General features: G+C 38.1%; 1 protein-coding gene across 5 annotated transcripts in view; it reads right to left on the bottom strand.

The window, feature by feature from the left end:
* The window catches only part of HEATR5B (HEAT repeat containing 5B), a 107,711-nt gene that overhangs the window by 20,062 nt on the left and 72,689 nt on the right, over window positions 1-14,960 (bottom strand). For all 5 annotated transcript variants that reach the window (XM_070574050.1, XM_070574053.1, XM_070574051.1 and 2 more), the window contains exons 27-32: window positions 12,148-12,327; window positions 7,280-7,517; window positions 5,909-6,163; window positions 3,832-3,959; window positions 1,575-1,719; window positions 545-811 (exon numbers count right to left, since the gene is read on the bottom strand). In XM_070574050.1, the coding sequence (XP_070430151.1) occupies window positions 545-811; window positions 1,575-1,719; window positions 3,832-3,959; window positions 5,909-6,163; window positions 7,280-7,517; window positions 12,148-12,327 (1,213 nt within the window). The remainder of the gene's footprint in view (window positions 1-544; window positions 812-1,574; window positions 1,720-3,831; window positions 3,960-5,908; window positions 6,164-7,279; window positions 7,518-12,147; window positions 12,328-14,960) is intronic.

The raw sequence follows: 14,960 nt of genomic DNA, 5'->3' as shown, positions 1-14,960 counted from the left end.
CTGTAGGCTTGTGTTGAGCTGAAATTTACCCTTACATCTCCTGATACTATTTATACCTTCTAGATAAAACAGAGGGAAAGTCTACTTTTCCATTTGATAGTTCTTCAGGTGTCTACGGAAAGCTATTATCTTTTTCAGCTGTAGTTTCTTTAGCTACTCCTTAGAGTTGGTTGTCACTCTCCTCTGAGATTCTTTAGCTTGTCAGTGTTGTTCAAGAGTGATAACTAGATCAGAAACTAAAGGGTTTCACAATGCGACCTTATGTATATCTGCTAACATTCAATGTCTTCCCTCAAGTTGTGGTTCGATCTCCTTGCTGAAGTTTGTTTGAAATATATCTGAAAAGACCATCTTGAGTTTTTGGTTTTTTAAATTTTTCCTCTTTATAGGCTCCTAAAGATAAACAAACCCTTAGAAAAGATCAACTTCTCTCACATTTGATATTTAAGAGGAAAAGAAGTCATAACAGTGCTTAAAATCAAAGGCAAGCTCATCTTTGTCTAATGTACTATAATGCATTTCCAAATAGTGATCAATACTGTACCAGCAGGTGAACAAAGGGATGGTAAATCAGAGAGTATGGTAACTGTGGCTGCCACCAAACGAGCACTTTCCTCCGACAGGCGAGTTTTGGTAGCTACGTGACTTGGAGAGTCCGACATCTTGGTACTGAGATGTGGCATATGCCGCACTAAAATGAACATCAGCAGCTCCATGGTTGCAAACACAAGAGACTTTCCGGGAATGAGACCACCACTGTCACCTCCTTCTCCTAATGCAGGACAGGACTCTTTCTCCATATCATCTTCATCTTGGGTAAAAGAAAATTTGGTGAAATTTTCAGCAAAAAAATAACAAACTAACAAAACAACACAATAAGTGTAATTTAGAAATTCTTTCCAAAAAATTTACAACAAAATGTCTAACTGATGCCACCCGTCTTTCTCAGAAAATTCTCTACCTGACTAAAATTCTGTTTAATGACCTCTCCTTAAAAGTAAAGGACAATTCATTTACTTGGAAAATTTTTATCAGGTTTTTTTTTTTTTAAAGTTTGGCACCTAAGCTAACATCTGTTGCCAATCTTCTTCTTCTTCTTTTTTTTCCCTTCTTCTTCTCCCCAAGGCCTCCCAGTACATAGTTGTATATTCTAGTTGTGAGTGCCTCTGGTTGTGCTATATGGGACGCTGCCTCAGCATGGCTTGATGAGCAGTGCCATGTCTGTGCCCAGGATCCAGACCCACGAAAACCTGGGCCACCAAAGCAGAGCGCATGAACTGAACCACTCGGGGCTATGGGGCCGGCTCCTATTAGGTATTTTTATTAGGAATGCATTTCATAATTGGAGTAACACATATGTTGGGTTGAAACATACGAAGTTGAAACACTTTTGAAGGTGAAAAATAGTTGACTATAAGGAATTTCATTTGGTTCTTTATAATGAAAGCAAAATCAATTGCAATTCTTCTAAATGTAGATTAAAATTTTTTATTAAAAACCTCCTGGATTAATATTTTAAAAATTAGAGTACAAATAAGATCTACTTCAAAGTTAGTGTAATTTCTAGGGCTTACTTAGAGTGTTTCTTTTTTCTTGCAAGTAATCCTGAGCAGCTCTTACTATCTGTTGTACAACTCCAGTAACCAGCAACTGGACAGAGGGTGGATTCCAGGTCAAGAGGAGGCGGTGCAAAACATTCAGCAACTCAACACCAATCAGCTATTATAAATTAATACACAGAAATTTAATTAATTGTAATTATAAATGATACATTTATATTATTAAATCTAAGAAAATATACACGTAAAAACAAATTTGGTAGCCAAAATTAATAGCTAAATTTAATCAGAGGACTATGCAACAAACACTGTAACAATCTTGACAGTCTTATTTTATCCCAACATATTTTCAATCAAAAAATTATTCCTTAAATATATAAATAATTTTCACATTAAAAAATTATCATCCTCCTATTTCTTTCCTCTATTTGGACTCAACAGTACTGCGAGAGTCCAGTGCCACTAAAATTTATGATTTCCAACCTAAGCTGAGTTCCCAAGAGTTGTCTACCAGGGATTCTAGGCACTTCTGGTAATCCCTCCGATTCATCTCAGAGAGCGACTATCACAACCTGTCACCACTCCTGTCTAAGCCTCCTACTTACAATCTTCTACCTCAAACCCACCCAATGAACCTGCCTCAAACTTCAAAGAGGGAGGAAAAAACCCAACTACAACCAAAGTCGCCTTTCCCTCTCTCCTTCAGATCAAGCGTCCAGCCTCTTATCCATGGCTGATTAACCCTGCCTCATGTGCTTCCTATCCCATCCCGTTTGACTTCCCAAGGACTCTGGAAGGAACTCAAGCATATGTCTTTGCTTCTCTCCCTAGTTAGGCTCCTCTCGCCAGTAGAAGGAAAATGCTCAAGTCTTTCCTTTCTAATTTCCCCTCCCTACCCCATCCCCGCAAAACCCCTCTCAGATCGTTCTCTCTGCCCCCATGTTCTCCTCTATCTCTGTCTCGCTTCTTCCTTTCCCAGCCCATACGCTTCCACCTCCTTTACCCTCTCATTCACTCCTCAATCTGGCTTCTACCCATCGAAGGAAATGCTCTGCCTGAGGTCACCAATAACCTCCTCTGGGCTCTTCTGTCCTTATTTGCTGGATTCTGTTTATTTTGATACCATTGTCTATCCTTGAAACACCCCACTTGTCTTTGATGACTCTGTCTCCTTTAGTTCTCCTCCTACCTCTCTAGTACTCCACTGCTGACTTATTTCCCCTCATCTCAATCATTATTTGCTATTTATCCCTAAGGTTCCCGTCTTGGCTCTCTTTTCTTCTTCTTTATTCATTGAAAACCACCGTGGAGTTTCCTGCAGTGATCTGTAGTTTAGCTGAGACACAGCTTCAGACTGCAAGGCCGGGGTACCAGAAGAGTTCATCGGCAAGTGAATCTTGTAATCACACAGCACATGCTTTGGTTTGGTTTGGTTTGGTCAGCATCATGTGCAAAACGAATTCTGATATACTAAAATGATAGTAACTTTGTTTTTTATCTCTCTATCTTTTATGAAAAATTACCCCAACTGATACCATGTGATAGTGATAGTGTCCAAAGAGGTGGTTCTTACTAGGAAAATAAAAGAATTCCTAATTATAAAGAAGAATAACAAATCTAGTCGTAGCTTGGCTCTGTAACATGAATAAAGTTCTCTAAATATTCCATACATAAATTAGAAAAAGTAATTAAATTGTTTAGATAAGTACTTAAAAAAATTTAATTAAATGAGACATAAAACTTATGAGACATTTAAAAGTGATATAATTTAACAGTCTAATAAATTACTTCAGCCCTTATTAGTAGAATCATTAATTGGGACTGAAGGCATCCCTTAAATTTTTAGTTTTACTTGACTGCTGATGAACAAATCAAAGACAGTATAGTGACTATCTCTAGTCTAGCTGCACCTGGTCAACCAACATTCAGTACAGTAGATGTGCCACATAACGACATTTCGGTCAACAACGGATTGCATATATGATGGGGGTCCCGTAAGATTAGTACCATCTAGCCTAGATGTGCAGTGGGCTATACCATCTAGGTTCGTGTAAGTACACCCTATGATGTTTGTACAATGATGAAATGACCTAACGATGCATCTCCCAGAACATATCCCCATCATTAAGCAATGCATGATTGTACAGGGTTTTAGATAAAGCCAAAATCCTGAATACTCATTATATAATATTATTTCATCTGTGAGAAAATTATCTTAATATGATGAAAACAAAGCATATAATTAATTATCCATTATAAAAATACAGTGTACCTGGTCTTCTGCAATATGGACTCGGGCATAAGGAGAATCCAGCAAGGTATGTAAGGCCTGCAGACACGCTGTAACATGTTCAATAGGCTCCTCAGGTCTAGGGGAACAAAGGAACTGTATACTCACACCTGCAATGCACAAAATAAAAACACGGGTTTCTCAAAATAAAATACTTTGTTGCTTTGATCCCACATTATTTTTCTATGTTTTTACAGATGACTTTAACATATATTTATTAACGCCTTAGAATTCAAAACAGTTCCCAAAATAAGCAGCCAAACTTAACACAGATTGTAGCTTTGCCATTAGGTTAATAACCAAATTAGAGGTGGGGGAGGATTTCCAAGGTCATCAGGTTGATTAAGAAGATATTCAATTTTTTATTTCTAGGACATTTTAAAATAATATATTATGAATAAATTTAGGAAAGTTATAAAATTACTTTCTCATTACATGGTTGCCAAACAATTTCTCATACATACGAAGCTTTTTATTTTTTATTTTTTTGAGGAAGACTGGCCCGGAGCTAACATCTGTGCCCATCTTCTACTCTACTTTATATGTGGGACGCCTACCACAGCACGGCTTGACAAGTGGTGCCATGTCTGCACCCAGGATCTAAACCAGTGAACCCCCGGCCGCCAAAGCAGAACATGGGAACATTCGCTTTAACCGTTGCACCACCCGGTGGCCCCTAGAAAGCTTCTTAAATGGCAAGCTATCAAGGCACAATGGATATCATGGATAACAACTGCTCTTAATTTGCATAAGGGTAAGGTCATTGTTTTGGAAGTCTTTCACATTTTATTTATGAGATCTACTGACAAATTACATAATTTCACCCTTATCCAGTTGTATTCCTTCCTCTTCTCAGAAAACATAAGATCGCTAAGAGCTTCATTGGAATATAAATTTTTAAATGTTAAAAGAGCATCTATAAAGCAATTACAAATAAGATTTATTCAAATTTGCTTTAACGTTGCATTTTATTATTTCCTCATGGGACAATTTGTTAAGTACCAAGTCAAAAGAAAATCTATTGCTGAAAAAAAAAAAGTTTTCTTGAAAATTATCCTACATTGCTCTGTGAGTGAATATGACAGCTAACATTTTTGAAGACTAGTTTTTATTAAAGATATTTCCTTTTTTCTCCCCAAAGCCCCCCCGGTACATAGTTGTGTATTTTTAGTTGTGGGTGCTTCTAGCTGTGGCATGTGGGACGCCGCCTCAGCATGGCCTGATGAGCGTTGCCATGTCCATGCCCAGGATTCGAACTGGCGAAACCCTGGGCCGCCAAATGTAACACTCGAACGTAAACACTCTGCCACGGGGCCGGCCACTGAAGACTAGTTTTTAATAAAAAATTTTTAGATTAAAAATTCAGTTAACAATTTAGAAAATGTGCTAAAAAAAATCCTTTTACTATTTCTTCTCTGCATTGTGCTATGTAAAACTTTTCCATAGCATTAAAATGAAAGAGTTTAGAACATGCCACACCAAAATATGCTTCTTTGGCATATTGATTATTGAGCTGAAGGCCCTTGAGAAACTGCAGGTGCAAGCAGGGCTCTCTGACCTCCTTTCTACCTGAAAGCAGGTCGTAAAATTCCCATGAGAAAGGTGTCTGCCCTGTATCAGGAAAAAGAACATGCTCATCACCAGAGACTGGGAGTGGACGTTGAATTAGCCTGTACAAACCAACCTACTAAAATAACCCTTATCTTCCATTAGTTTCCCCCATATATTTCCTAGTCACTGTCCCACAATTTACTGCCCCTAGCCCAAACTCCTCTGTCTTGTCATATCCCCACAATTTATTGTTCTTTAATGGTATATAGTCTTTTGGGCCTAAAAGCTTCTTGGAGTCTTCCTTTTCCTTCGAAAGACTCCTGTGTACATTTAAAAATATTAAATAACCTAATAACCTTTTGCTTTTCTCCTGTTAATCTGTCTTATGACACTTTAATTCTTAGGCCAGCCACAGAACCTAAGAGGGCAGAAGGAAGTTTTTTCTTCCCTACAGATATGAATTTTCAGAAGTGATTCATCTTGAAATACATTAATATGGCACACTTACCTAAAATCAGATGCATTCTGTCTTTGTTAATTTCTGGCAAAGATTTGGCACTAGGCGTTGCTCCTGATGCTTGGTTTAAATTGACAGATGTAGAACGTTTTTGTAAACCAGAAAGCGCTGCTGCTTCTGCTGGCTCTGAACATGTAAATCCTGTGCTATTCAACCAAAGTGCCACTGCATGGAGAACTGGGGCCCAAGAATTCCGGTAGTGAAGTCTAGCTGTATCAATAGTCTCAGGAGTATAAAATGCTCCACCTATAATATAATCAAATCAATCAAGAACATTACTTTCACTGTAAGTGTTCACTCATTTATGAACAACTAACTTAAAAATACTTGTTGCATACTGTTTTGGTCCATTCGGGCTGCTATAACAAAATACTACAGACTGAGTGGCTTATAAACAGCAGCAATTTATTTCTCATAGTTCTGGAAACTGGACGTCTGAGATCAGGGTGCCAGCACAGTCAAGTGAAGGCCCTCTTCCTGACTCACAGCTACTGCCTTCTCGCTGTGCCCTTATACGGTGGAAGGGGCTAGGGAGCCCTACGGAGTCTCTTTTTGAAGGGCTCCCATTCAGGAGGGCTCCATCCTCATGACTTAAGCCCCTCCCAAATGCCCTAGCTCCTAAAACCACCACATTGGGCATTAGGATTTCAATATACGAATTTTGAAGGGACACAGACATTTAGATCATAGCACATATAAGAGCAATCTGACCAAAGAGATTCTCCTCATTACAAAGTTACCAAAATGATTCTTTCCTGCAGCTGCTGAACTAGAGAGCCTGTCTCTTCCTCACCAATGCTATGGTTTCCAGACTTTTCCTCTGCAACTGCTGATGTCGGCGTATCCCCTACTTTTCTCCATGCTGTGGTCACAGGCTTCCTCTTCATGGTTGCCAGCAACTACTAAAACCCTTATCACCTTCTCTTTCTATCACAGCCAGGGACTTCTGTCTCTTCTTTCTTTTTCACTCCTCTTCTGCTATTCTTCCCTACCTCCTGTTTTCACTAGCAAACTGAGGACTTCCTCATCTGCCCTTGCATACGTACACTGACCACCAGCACAGCAATATACTTCATCGTGGTTATGCATGATGACTTGTTATGCACAGGTATTTAGAGTACCCTAGCTCATACAGTTATTACTACAACAGTGTAAACATTTTTGCTTGGGTTAAGATATAAGTTTAATGCCATATTTGAATCCACAAATTCAATATGGAGAACATGAAAAGAGAAAATGTCAACTTTAAGTCCACGGAAATTTAAGATGTTATAGTGTTGTTGCTAGACTCCACCAATTCAATTTTGTTTAATTACTACTTTGAACTCCATAAAAATCAAAACTCTGAAATGCAGTACTTACCATCTGGGGGGAGCTGACTAGCAAATTCAGCTGGTAAAGTCAAAAGCGCATAGTCTTTTAATGCTGCCAACCACAGGCGGCTGAGCGTTGGTAGTTCAGGTTGTACAAGTGTTATTAAACTATCTGGTGGTAGTTCATCTATGGTACCATAATCATCATCATCATCATCAGTATTTTTAATTGTTCTTTTTGGTTTTGACTCTGCTTCCTTTTTAATATTCATAGCAACCACATATACCTAGTACAATAATCAGGAGGAGAAAATAACAAGGCATAATATTAAAAAATGACATATTCTAAGTTGTTATGATTATACAGTTATATCATCAAAAGTAACTGAGTAGGGACTGGCCCTGTGGCCAAGTGGTTAAGTTCACGCCCTCCTCTGCAGGTGGCCCAGTGTTTCGTTGGTTCGAATCCTGGGCGAGGACATGGCACTGCTCATCAAGCCATGCTGAGGCAGCGTCCCACATGCCACAACTAGAAGGACCCACAACGAAGAATATATAACTATGTACTGGGGGGCTGTGGGGAGAAAAAGCAAAAAATAAAATCTTTAAAAAAAATAAAAATAAAAGATGAAAAATAAAAATAAATAAAGAAGCAAAAAAACAAAAAAACCCAAAACAAACAAACAACAAGTAACTGAGTATAGGTAATAGAAAGTATACAACTTCATGATTTCCTGTAACCTCAAAAGAATAATTCCACCTGCTTTGCAGGCAATCTTTTTCCCTTGAACTGACTTCTGCCTATTCCTCTCACAGCATTACTTGAGTAGGGTTCTCTGAATTTCTTCTGGCTTCTCTTGTTCTATTTTACAAAGCCCCCTTTTATATGTGTGTTTTTTTCTTTTTTTTTTTTTGCCATAGAGTATAACTTCCTGTTTCCTGCCTCCACTTTCATAGACTCATTAGGCACAATCAGACAGCATTCAGAGAAAAATGCTGAGACGGGTGAGGGGCCAGAGAAAGGATTTCCATAAATATCCTTCTAAACCCCTTCTTTTATAGTCCTTCAGTGATATTTAGCAATCTAGCCTTTACAACAGATAGCTGAGCCAAGAATATAATTTACTAACCACATATATTATCTGTATCCTGTCTCCACTTTGTAAACGAAAAAGATGTACGATAGCAACTTCCTAAAATATAATTTTAAAGAATCTTCTTTGTTGAAGTTATTTTGTTTTCTTTTGTTTGTGTACAGACATTTAGGCTTTGGAAACTGGCAACACTAAGCTGAATTACACATCAATGAAAAAGGAAAAAAAAGGGGAGAAAGTAAGAAAGAAAATTGGACCAGATAAAAATCTTGAGAGAACTGTTTTCCCCCTACACAGTGTTGTTTCTGTTGTACTAAATGAGGAAGTCTATATATGTGTATAGGTACACCCTAAGCTTCCAGAGGGCAGGGTCTTCTCTCTATTCCTACAATGAGCAGACAGCTATGGCACAGTAATTGACTAAGTTCTGGACAATGATTATCGGAAACTTAATGACTCTTCACTTTTGAGGAAGAGCATTCTTTAACACCATGATGATCTGTAACAGTTAGCTATAGTCAACCAGCAATACTAACACCTGATGATTTAGAAACAGAAACCAATTCATTTTTAGAGTAGGGATTTTGGATCTCAAGTTATAAATATATCACATTAATATTTTCTAGTGGTTTTAAGCTTGTTTTCTTCCCCTAGATTTATTATTATACCAACATTTTAAGGAAATAAGTACTATAAGTATATTCAGCCATTCAGTCATCAAATCCTTACTAGTTAGGACCTGAGGCAAAATGACAAATAATGCATGGTTTTTGCTTTCCACGGACTCAAGACTAATATAATGATAAAGGGGTGAGAACAGTGCTGAGAAGGAATGTCTTTTAAAATTTGTTTTTAAGGATCTATCTTCCCTACCTCACTATGCCCAGTGCCTAGGCACAGTGCCTGGAACCTAATCAACACTGCATGGTTTGTGTAACGAATGACTGAATCTCAGGAAGCGGCTGAGGTGAAGCAGGTGTATTCTCAGCTTCTAGCCTGGCACAGAGCTGATGCTCAATAACACTTTTTTGGAATGAATCAGAGAGTAGGAGGTAAGAGAATGAGAAAAGTCAGTCCTTGGTTAGAGGAAACCTAAAATAATTATTATCTTAATAACACAGGTACATTTTCTGCACATATAATGTGGTAGGCATTGTAAATGTCATTGTTTACCTCATTTAATTCACACTGTAATCCTATGAAATGCGTCTAATTATTATCCACATGTTAAGGTTGAGAAAACAGGCTTAGAAAACAAGCAGTTAAATGACTCACCCAAGGTCAGATAGGTAAAAGGACAATTATCAACTCACACAAATCTAAAGATTTGAAAGTAATAATCTGAAGAGCTGGAAAGCTAACATCCTCAATTTTCTGAGTGAAAAACAAGCAGCAAAGATAGGTCTCGAGTAGAGAAACCTAAAATATGGCGGGCACTTGAGGAGAATGACAAAAAATGAAGCTAAGCAGGGAAAAGAATTACTAGATAATAATAAAGGCTGAGGCTGGAGGTGCAAACCATTAAATTACAGTACCAAGTTACCCCAAAATGAGAAAGGAGTTTCAAATAAAAACGTGCATTATTAATTTAGTTATGTTAAGTTGTAATTTCTTAAAAGCAATGATTTATCTTTCATTCAGAGCCAGACAATATGCTTGGTCCTTTGATACACCTTGTCTTAGAAGATATTATTTCCATGTCGGAATGAAAAAAACTGAGGCTCTGAGAGATCAAATCACTTGACCAATGTCACAAACATGGTAAATTACAGAGAAGAACTTGTTCTAGGGCCTCTGATTCAACACTTAACGCTTTTTATGCTGAACTATGCCAGATTTCCTGGTGGGGTGGTGGGTGAATCAAGCACATTAATGCAAGTCAGCAGAGAACTAGCTAACTGTCAAATGATCTTATGATAATTAAACTACATAACGGTTTCTTTGTTTGGGGAAATTAATGAATGGGGTTGGAAAATTAAGAAAAATTCCAAAGGCTATGTTTTTTAAAAATAAAAATCACTAAACCAGCTGCAAAGTAATTTCTACTGACAAGAAAAAAGTAGTACTAAGTTTTAGTTAAAAATTTAGATATGTGACAATTAACAAAGAATTTTCATTAATTTCTAAATGAGAAAACAGAGACAATCATATTATAGTATCTTTTTCTTACACTACTTTCCATCTAAAATTAGAAATTTACATTAATTTGAAAAAAGCCAAAATTTTATCAATAAGTTATCAATGTAAACAACAAATATTTTAATTGTCTAAGGTAAAAATGATAGCAGGGTACCTCAGGAATACTCTATTAGAAAGACAGCTTGATCTACAGTCTAAAAATCAGAGAAGAAAACAACTTCCACAATATCTTATTGAGCTCTACATTTTTCCATTTTTTCTTCTGTGGAAAAAAAAACCAAAAACAAAACCCCAGAGGTCCTTTTTCTAAATTATACCATCTGGATGCTGCATGCTTTGGCCAGCAATTGCCTACTGGGTGGTCACAGGCTACTGACAGCCTGGAAATAGGGAAGTGAGACACTGGATTGGCAGAGGAAGGAATAAAGAGTTACCAGAAATACCTGAGGGCAGATGATAAGAATTTAAAGCAAGTGGCAGCAGGAATTTAGAAAAGTGAATTTAAAACAATATCATTATCATTAAAGTGGCTGTGGGAATGAAAGAGGTAAAACTAGATATTCAAAATCAAAACAGGGGCCAGCCTGGTGGCATAGTAGTTGGGGTCACATGCTCTGCTTCAGTGGCCCAGGGTTTGCGGGCTCAGATCTTGGGCACAGATCTACACACCACTCATGAAGCCATGCTGTGGCAGTGTTCCACATACAAAATAGAGGAAGACTGGCAGAGATCTTGGCTCAGCAACAATCTCTTTAAGCAAAAAGAGGAAGACTGGCAACAGATGTTAACTCAGGACCAATCTTCCTCACCAAAAAAATCAAAACAGACAAACAAAAACCCCCTGCAGCCTTGGTATCAGTGAGGGTGGCAAGTCTCCTGAAATTTAATCAAATAAAAGATTCTTGTCATAAGATATTTTCTATTATTTATATCTGTAGGTTTTCCTTGCCTAATTTCCCCATGGTAAGTAAAGAGAGCCCTTCCTCAATACAGAAGTTTTCAGAAATTGATTAAAAAAAATAATTTTCAAAGGTTTGATAAGAGTTCGAGACATAAATGTGTATGTATTTCAGTGAGAAAGCGCAAATAACAGATTTTCAAAAAGTATTTCGTACCAAAGTCAGTTTTAAAAAAACAAAAATAGAACAAAATCTTTTTTCTTTTATAAGCCCTAGTACATAGCTGTGTAAAGCTGTGAGTTCTTCTGGCTCTTCTATGTGAGCTGCCACCACAGCATGGCCAATGATAGACAAGTGGTGTGGTTCTGTGCCCAGGAATGGAACCTGGGACACTGAAGCAGAGTGCACCCAACTTTAACTGATAGACCATCAGGACTGGCTCAAACAGAACTTTTTTTTTTATAATTTTTTTTTAATTTTCTTTAAAAGATTTTTAAATTTTTTTCCTTTTTCTCCCCAAAGCCCCCTGGTACATAGTTGTGTATTTTTAGTTGTGGGTCCTTCTAGTTGTGGCATGTGGGATGCCACCTCAGCATGGCTTGATGAGCAGTGCCATGTCCGCACCCAGGATTCGAACTGGTGAAACCCTCGGCCGCCAAAGCAGAGCACGCAAACTGAACCACTCAGCCACAGGGCTGCCCCAAACAAAACCTTTTTAACTACAGGAGTAGAGAACATTTTTTCATGGATGTAGAAATGATTCAAAAACAATAGGCTGTGGTTACCTCTGCCCACGCTTTGAGAACAGCCAGTTTTTCCATGGTTGTGGCACTCTCTCGGTACAGCTGGCTGGAAGATCCTTTTCCGGCCTGAACTTTGTCCAAAGAGGAAACAAGCAGGTTGTGTACTCGACGGAGATCATTGAGATCACTGACAACTCCACTTCCAATCCATGTACTGCATACCTAGACAAAGAAAATGTTTCAAAATTTTGTATAAGAAAATTAACATTGGGCCGGCCCGGTGGCGCAGCAGTTAAGTTAGCACATTCTGCTACGGCACCTAGGGTTCACCAGTTCGGATCGCGGGCGCGGACCTATGCACCACTTGTCAAGCCATGTTGTGGCAGGGATCCCACATATAAAGTAGAGGAAGATGGGCACAGATGTGAGCTCAGGGCCAGTCTTCCTTAGTAAAAAGAGGAGGACTGGCAGCAGATGTTAGCTCAGGGCTAATCTTCCTCAAAAAGAAAAACATTTAACATATAAGAGAATGGACTAAATACGATTTTTTTCCTTGAGAGAAGAAACAAAATAAAACCAATGAACAAAATAAAACAAAAAACCCCCAATGCTATGCTTTATTTTTTTTAATAACAAGTCCATGGCAAGTATGGAACTCATTGTATTCCTACGTGGAAAACAAAACACTATTACTTATCATGTTTCCATTGTCTAATTTGATAAAAATTTTAACAGAAAAAATTCGCATCAGCTCAGTCATGAATAGTTCTTCAATTCAACAACATTTCTGCTTACTACAGACCAAAGATTACTGTGGCTCCTATGGAAGAGATTAAAAAAAAAAAGGAAAAGGGAAAAAAATAGTCCCTGTCCTCAAGAAAACACAGATTGAATGAACATCTAAGAATGTGTTATGATTGCACTTGTTTACACTTAACAAGGATGAAAGAAGAGACTAATTCCAGCACGGAAAATGGGAAAGTCTAGACAGCAGGAAGGTTCGTGTATACAGATATAGGGGAGTTATACAGGAGAAGAAATGGGATTAGGAAAATTAACTGGGATCAGATTATGGTACAATTTAAATTCCACGCAAAGTGAATTCCGACTTTGGTAGCCAATCATGAGTTTCTGAGGCTTCTGAGCAGGGGGATTAGGATTAGAATTGTGCTTTAGGAAAACCGCTCAAGTACTCACGTATAGGAAAGAATGTGTTTAGACAGTAAACAAGGTGTTAAGTGACTATTATAGTATTAACCAACAGAGGATGGATCAAAATGGGAATGGTAGGAAAAGGGAGTATCATCTGAGAGAGACTTGTAGGTAGAAATCACAGGATTTGGAAACCAATTAAATATTTTTAGGGGTTTGGGGCAGAGATGTGGAAAAAGGGTGAGGAGTCAACGATTGCCAAATTTTGATTGCTAAAGCTCCTAACTTAGGTGAATGGAGGACGGTGATGCCATTGCTTAGGAGAGAGAACACAACAGGAAAGTTTGGTGGAGATGAGAAGTTAGCACAATTTTGATTGTGAACATTTTAACACGCTGAGTTTAAAGAACCAGTAAGAGACTTGTGGAAAAATATTCAGCAGGCAGTGGAAACTTGGGTGTGGATTTCAGGAGCAAGGTCAACAGTAACTATGTAGACCTGGGAATCCTCTACTCAAAGGGAATGTCATTAGGTAAATTTGTTCAAGGACTGAGGTATGAAAAAAAGCCTTAAGGACAGAACACAGGGAAAATAGTTATACTTAAGGGACAAATGGAATAAGAATAAACAATGAAAGAAATTGAAAAGAAAATGTCAGAAAAGCAAAAGGAAAACCAGGCAAGTGTGGTGACACTGGAGCCAGGGGAAGAATGTCAAGAAGCGGGGGTCTGAAAGTGCCAACTTAACTCCACAATTACAAGTCCTCACTTTCTTATCTGTATCTTGGCTATACATCAGGAGAGTGGTGAATAAATGTACATTTCTAAAATTTAAGCTGAAGTAAAATATTTAGGGTATGTATTATTTTTATGATTCCAACCTTGGTTTAAATGATTTTTGATTAACCCATTGATTACTGTCCCCAATTGTGTTACACTTGAGGGTCTTCCTATAATACCTAAGAATTACCCTGATTTTCAGGTTTGACATGACATTTACTCTAGTAAAGAAGCTGGGATGCCATGTTTCATGATCTGCCCAAAGCCAACTCCTTCCTGTCCCTTAAGGAAAGGAACTCGCAATCCACCACTCTACCTGTTTCAAAACCAGGCTTCCTTCCAGAAACAGAGGATAGGAGGTCAAGAATTTAAGCCTACCACTAGAAAAGAAGAAATTTCATATAGAAAAAGCAGCAAGGGCCACAGAAAAAGTAAGTTTAAGGCAAATTCAGTAACAGGAAATTTTCATACTACTCATTTACAAGACGAAATTCTAATAGCCTTTGCTTTTCTAATGATCAGGAGCTTTGTAAGAAGTTTTGTCTGCTTAAATACCATCCTCTGGAACATCACCATGATACATTTATTTATATATGACTGATTTCTGATGTTTTTGTGTCAGTATCCCAAACCAAATGACCTACTCTAACTCCAAGGTTTGTACCATGAGCCACGACGCCTCTCAAACAAGGCTCCCTTGTGTCTCGCTGGTCCGCTGTTTGTGCAAAGAGTTCATTTCTCTGAAGGTCACCATTAAGACAGAAGGCTTCAGAGAAATAAATCTTAACAACGGGAGCAAGAGGCAAACCCATTCAGCCACAGGGAGAACAAAGTCAGAATTTGAAACCTAACAGTGCAAACAGCAGAACATTCTCTGCAGAGGCCACATGTAGCTTGGTTAGGATTCTAAGCAATAATCATGGC

Source organism: Equus przewalskii, chromosome 14 (genome assembly GCF_037783145.1).
Source record: "Equus przewalskii isolate Varuska chromosome 14, EquPr2, whole genome shotgun sequence".
Taxonomy (NCBI): domain Eukaryota; kingdom Metazoa; phylum Chordata; class Mammalia; order Perissodactyla; family Equidae; genus Equus; species Equus przewalskii.
Note: the sequence above shows the minus strand (reverse complement) of the source record. Positions and strands in the feature narration are given on the sequence as shown.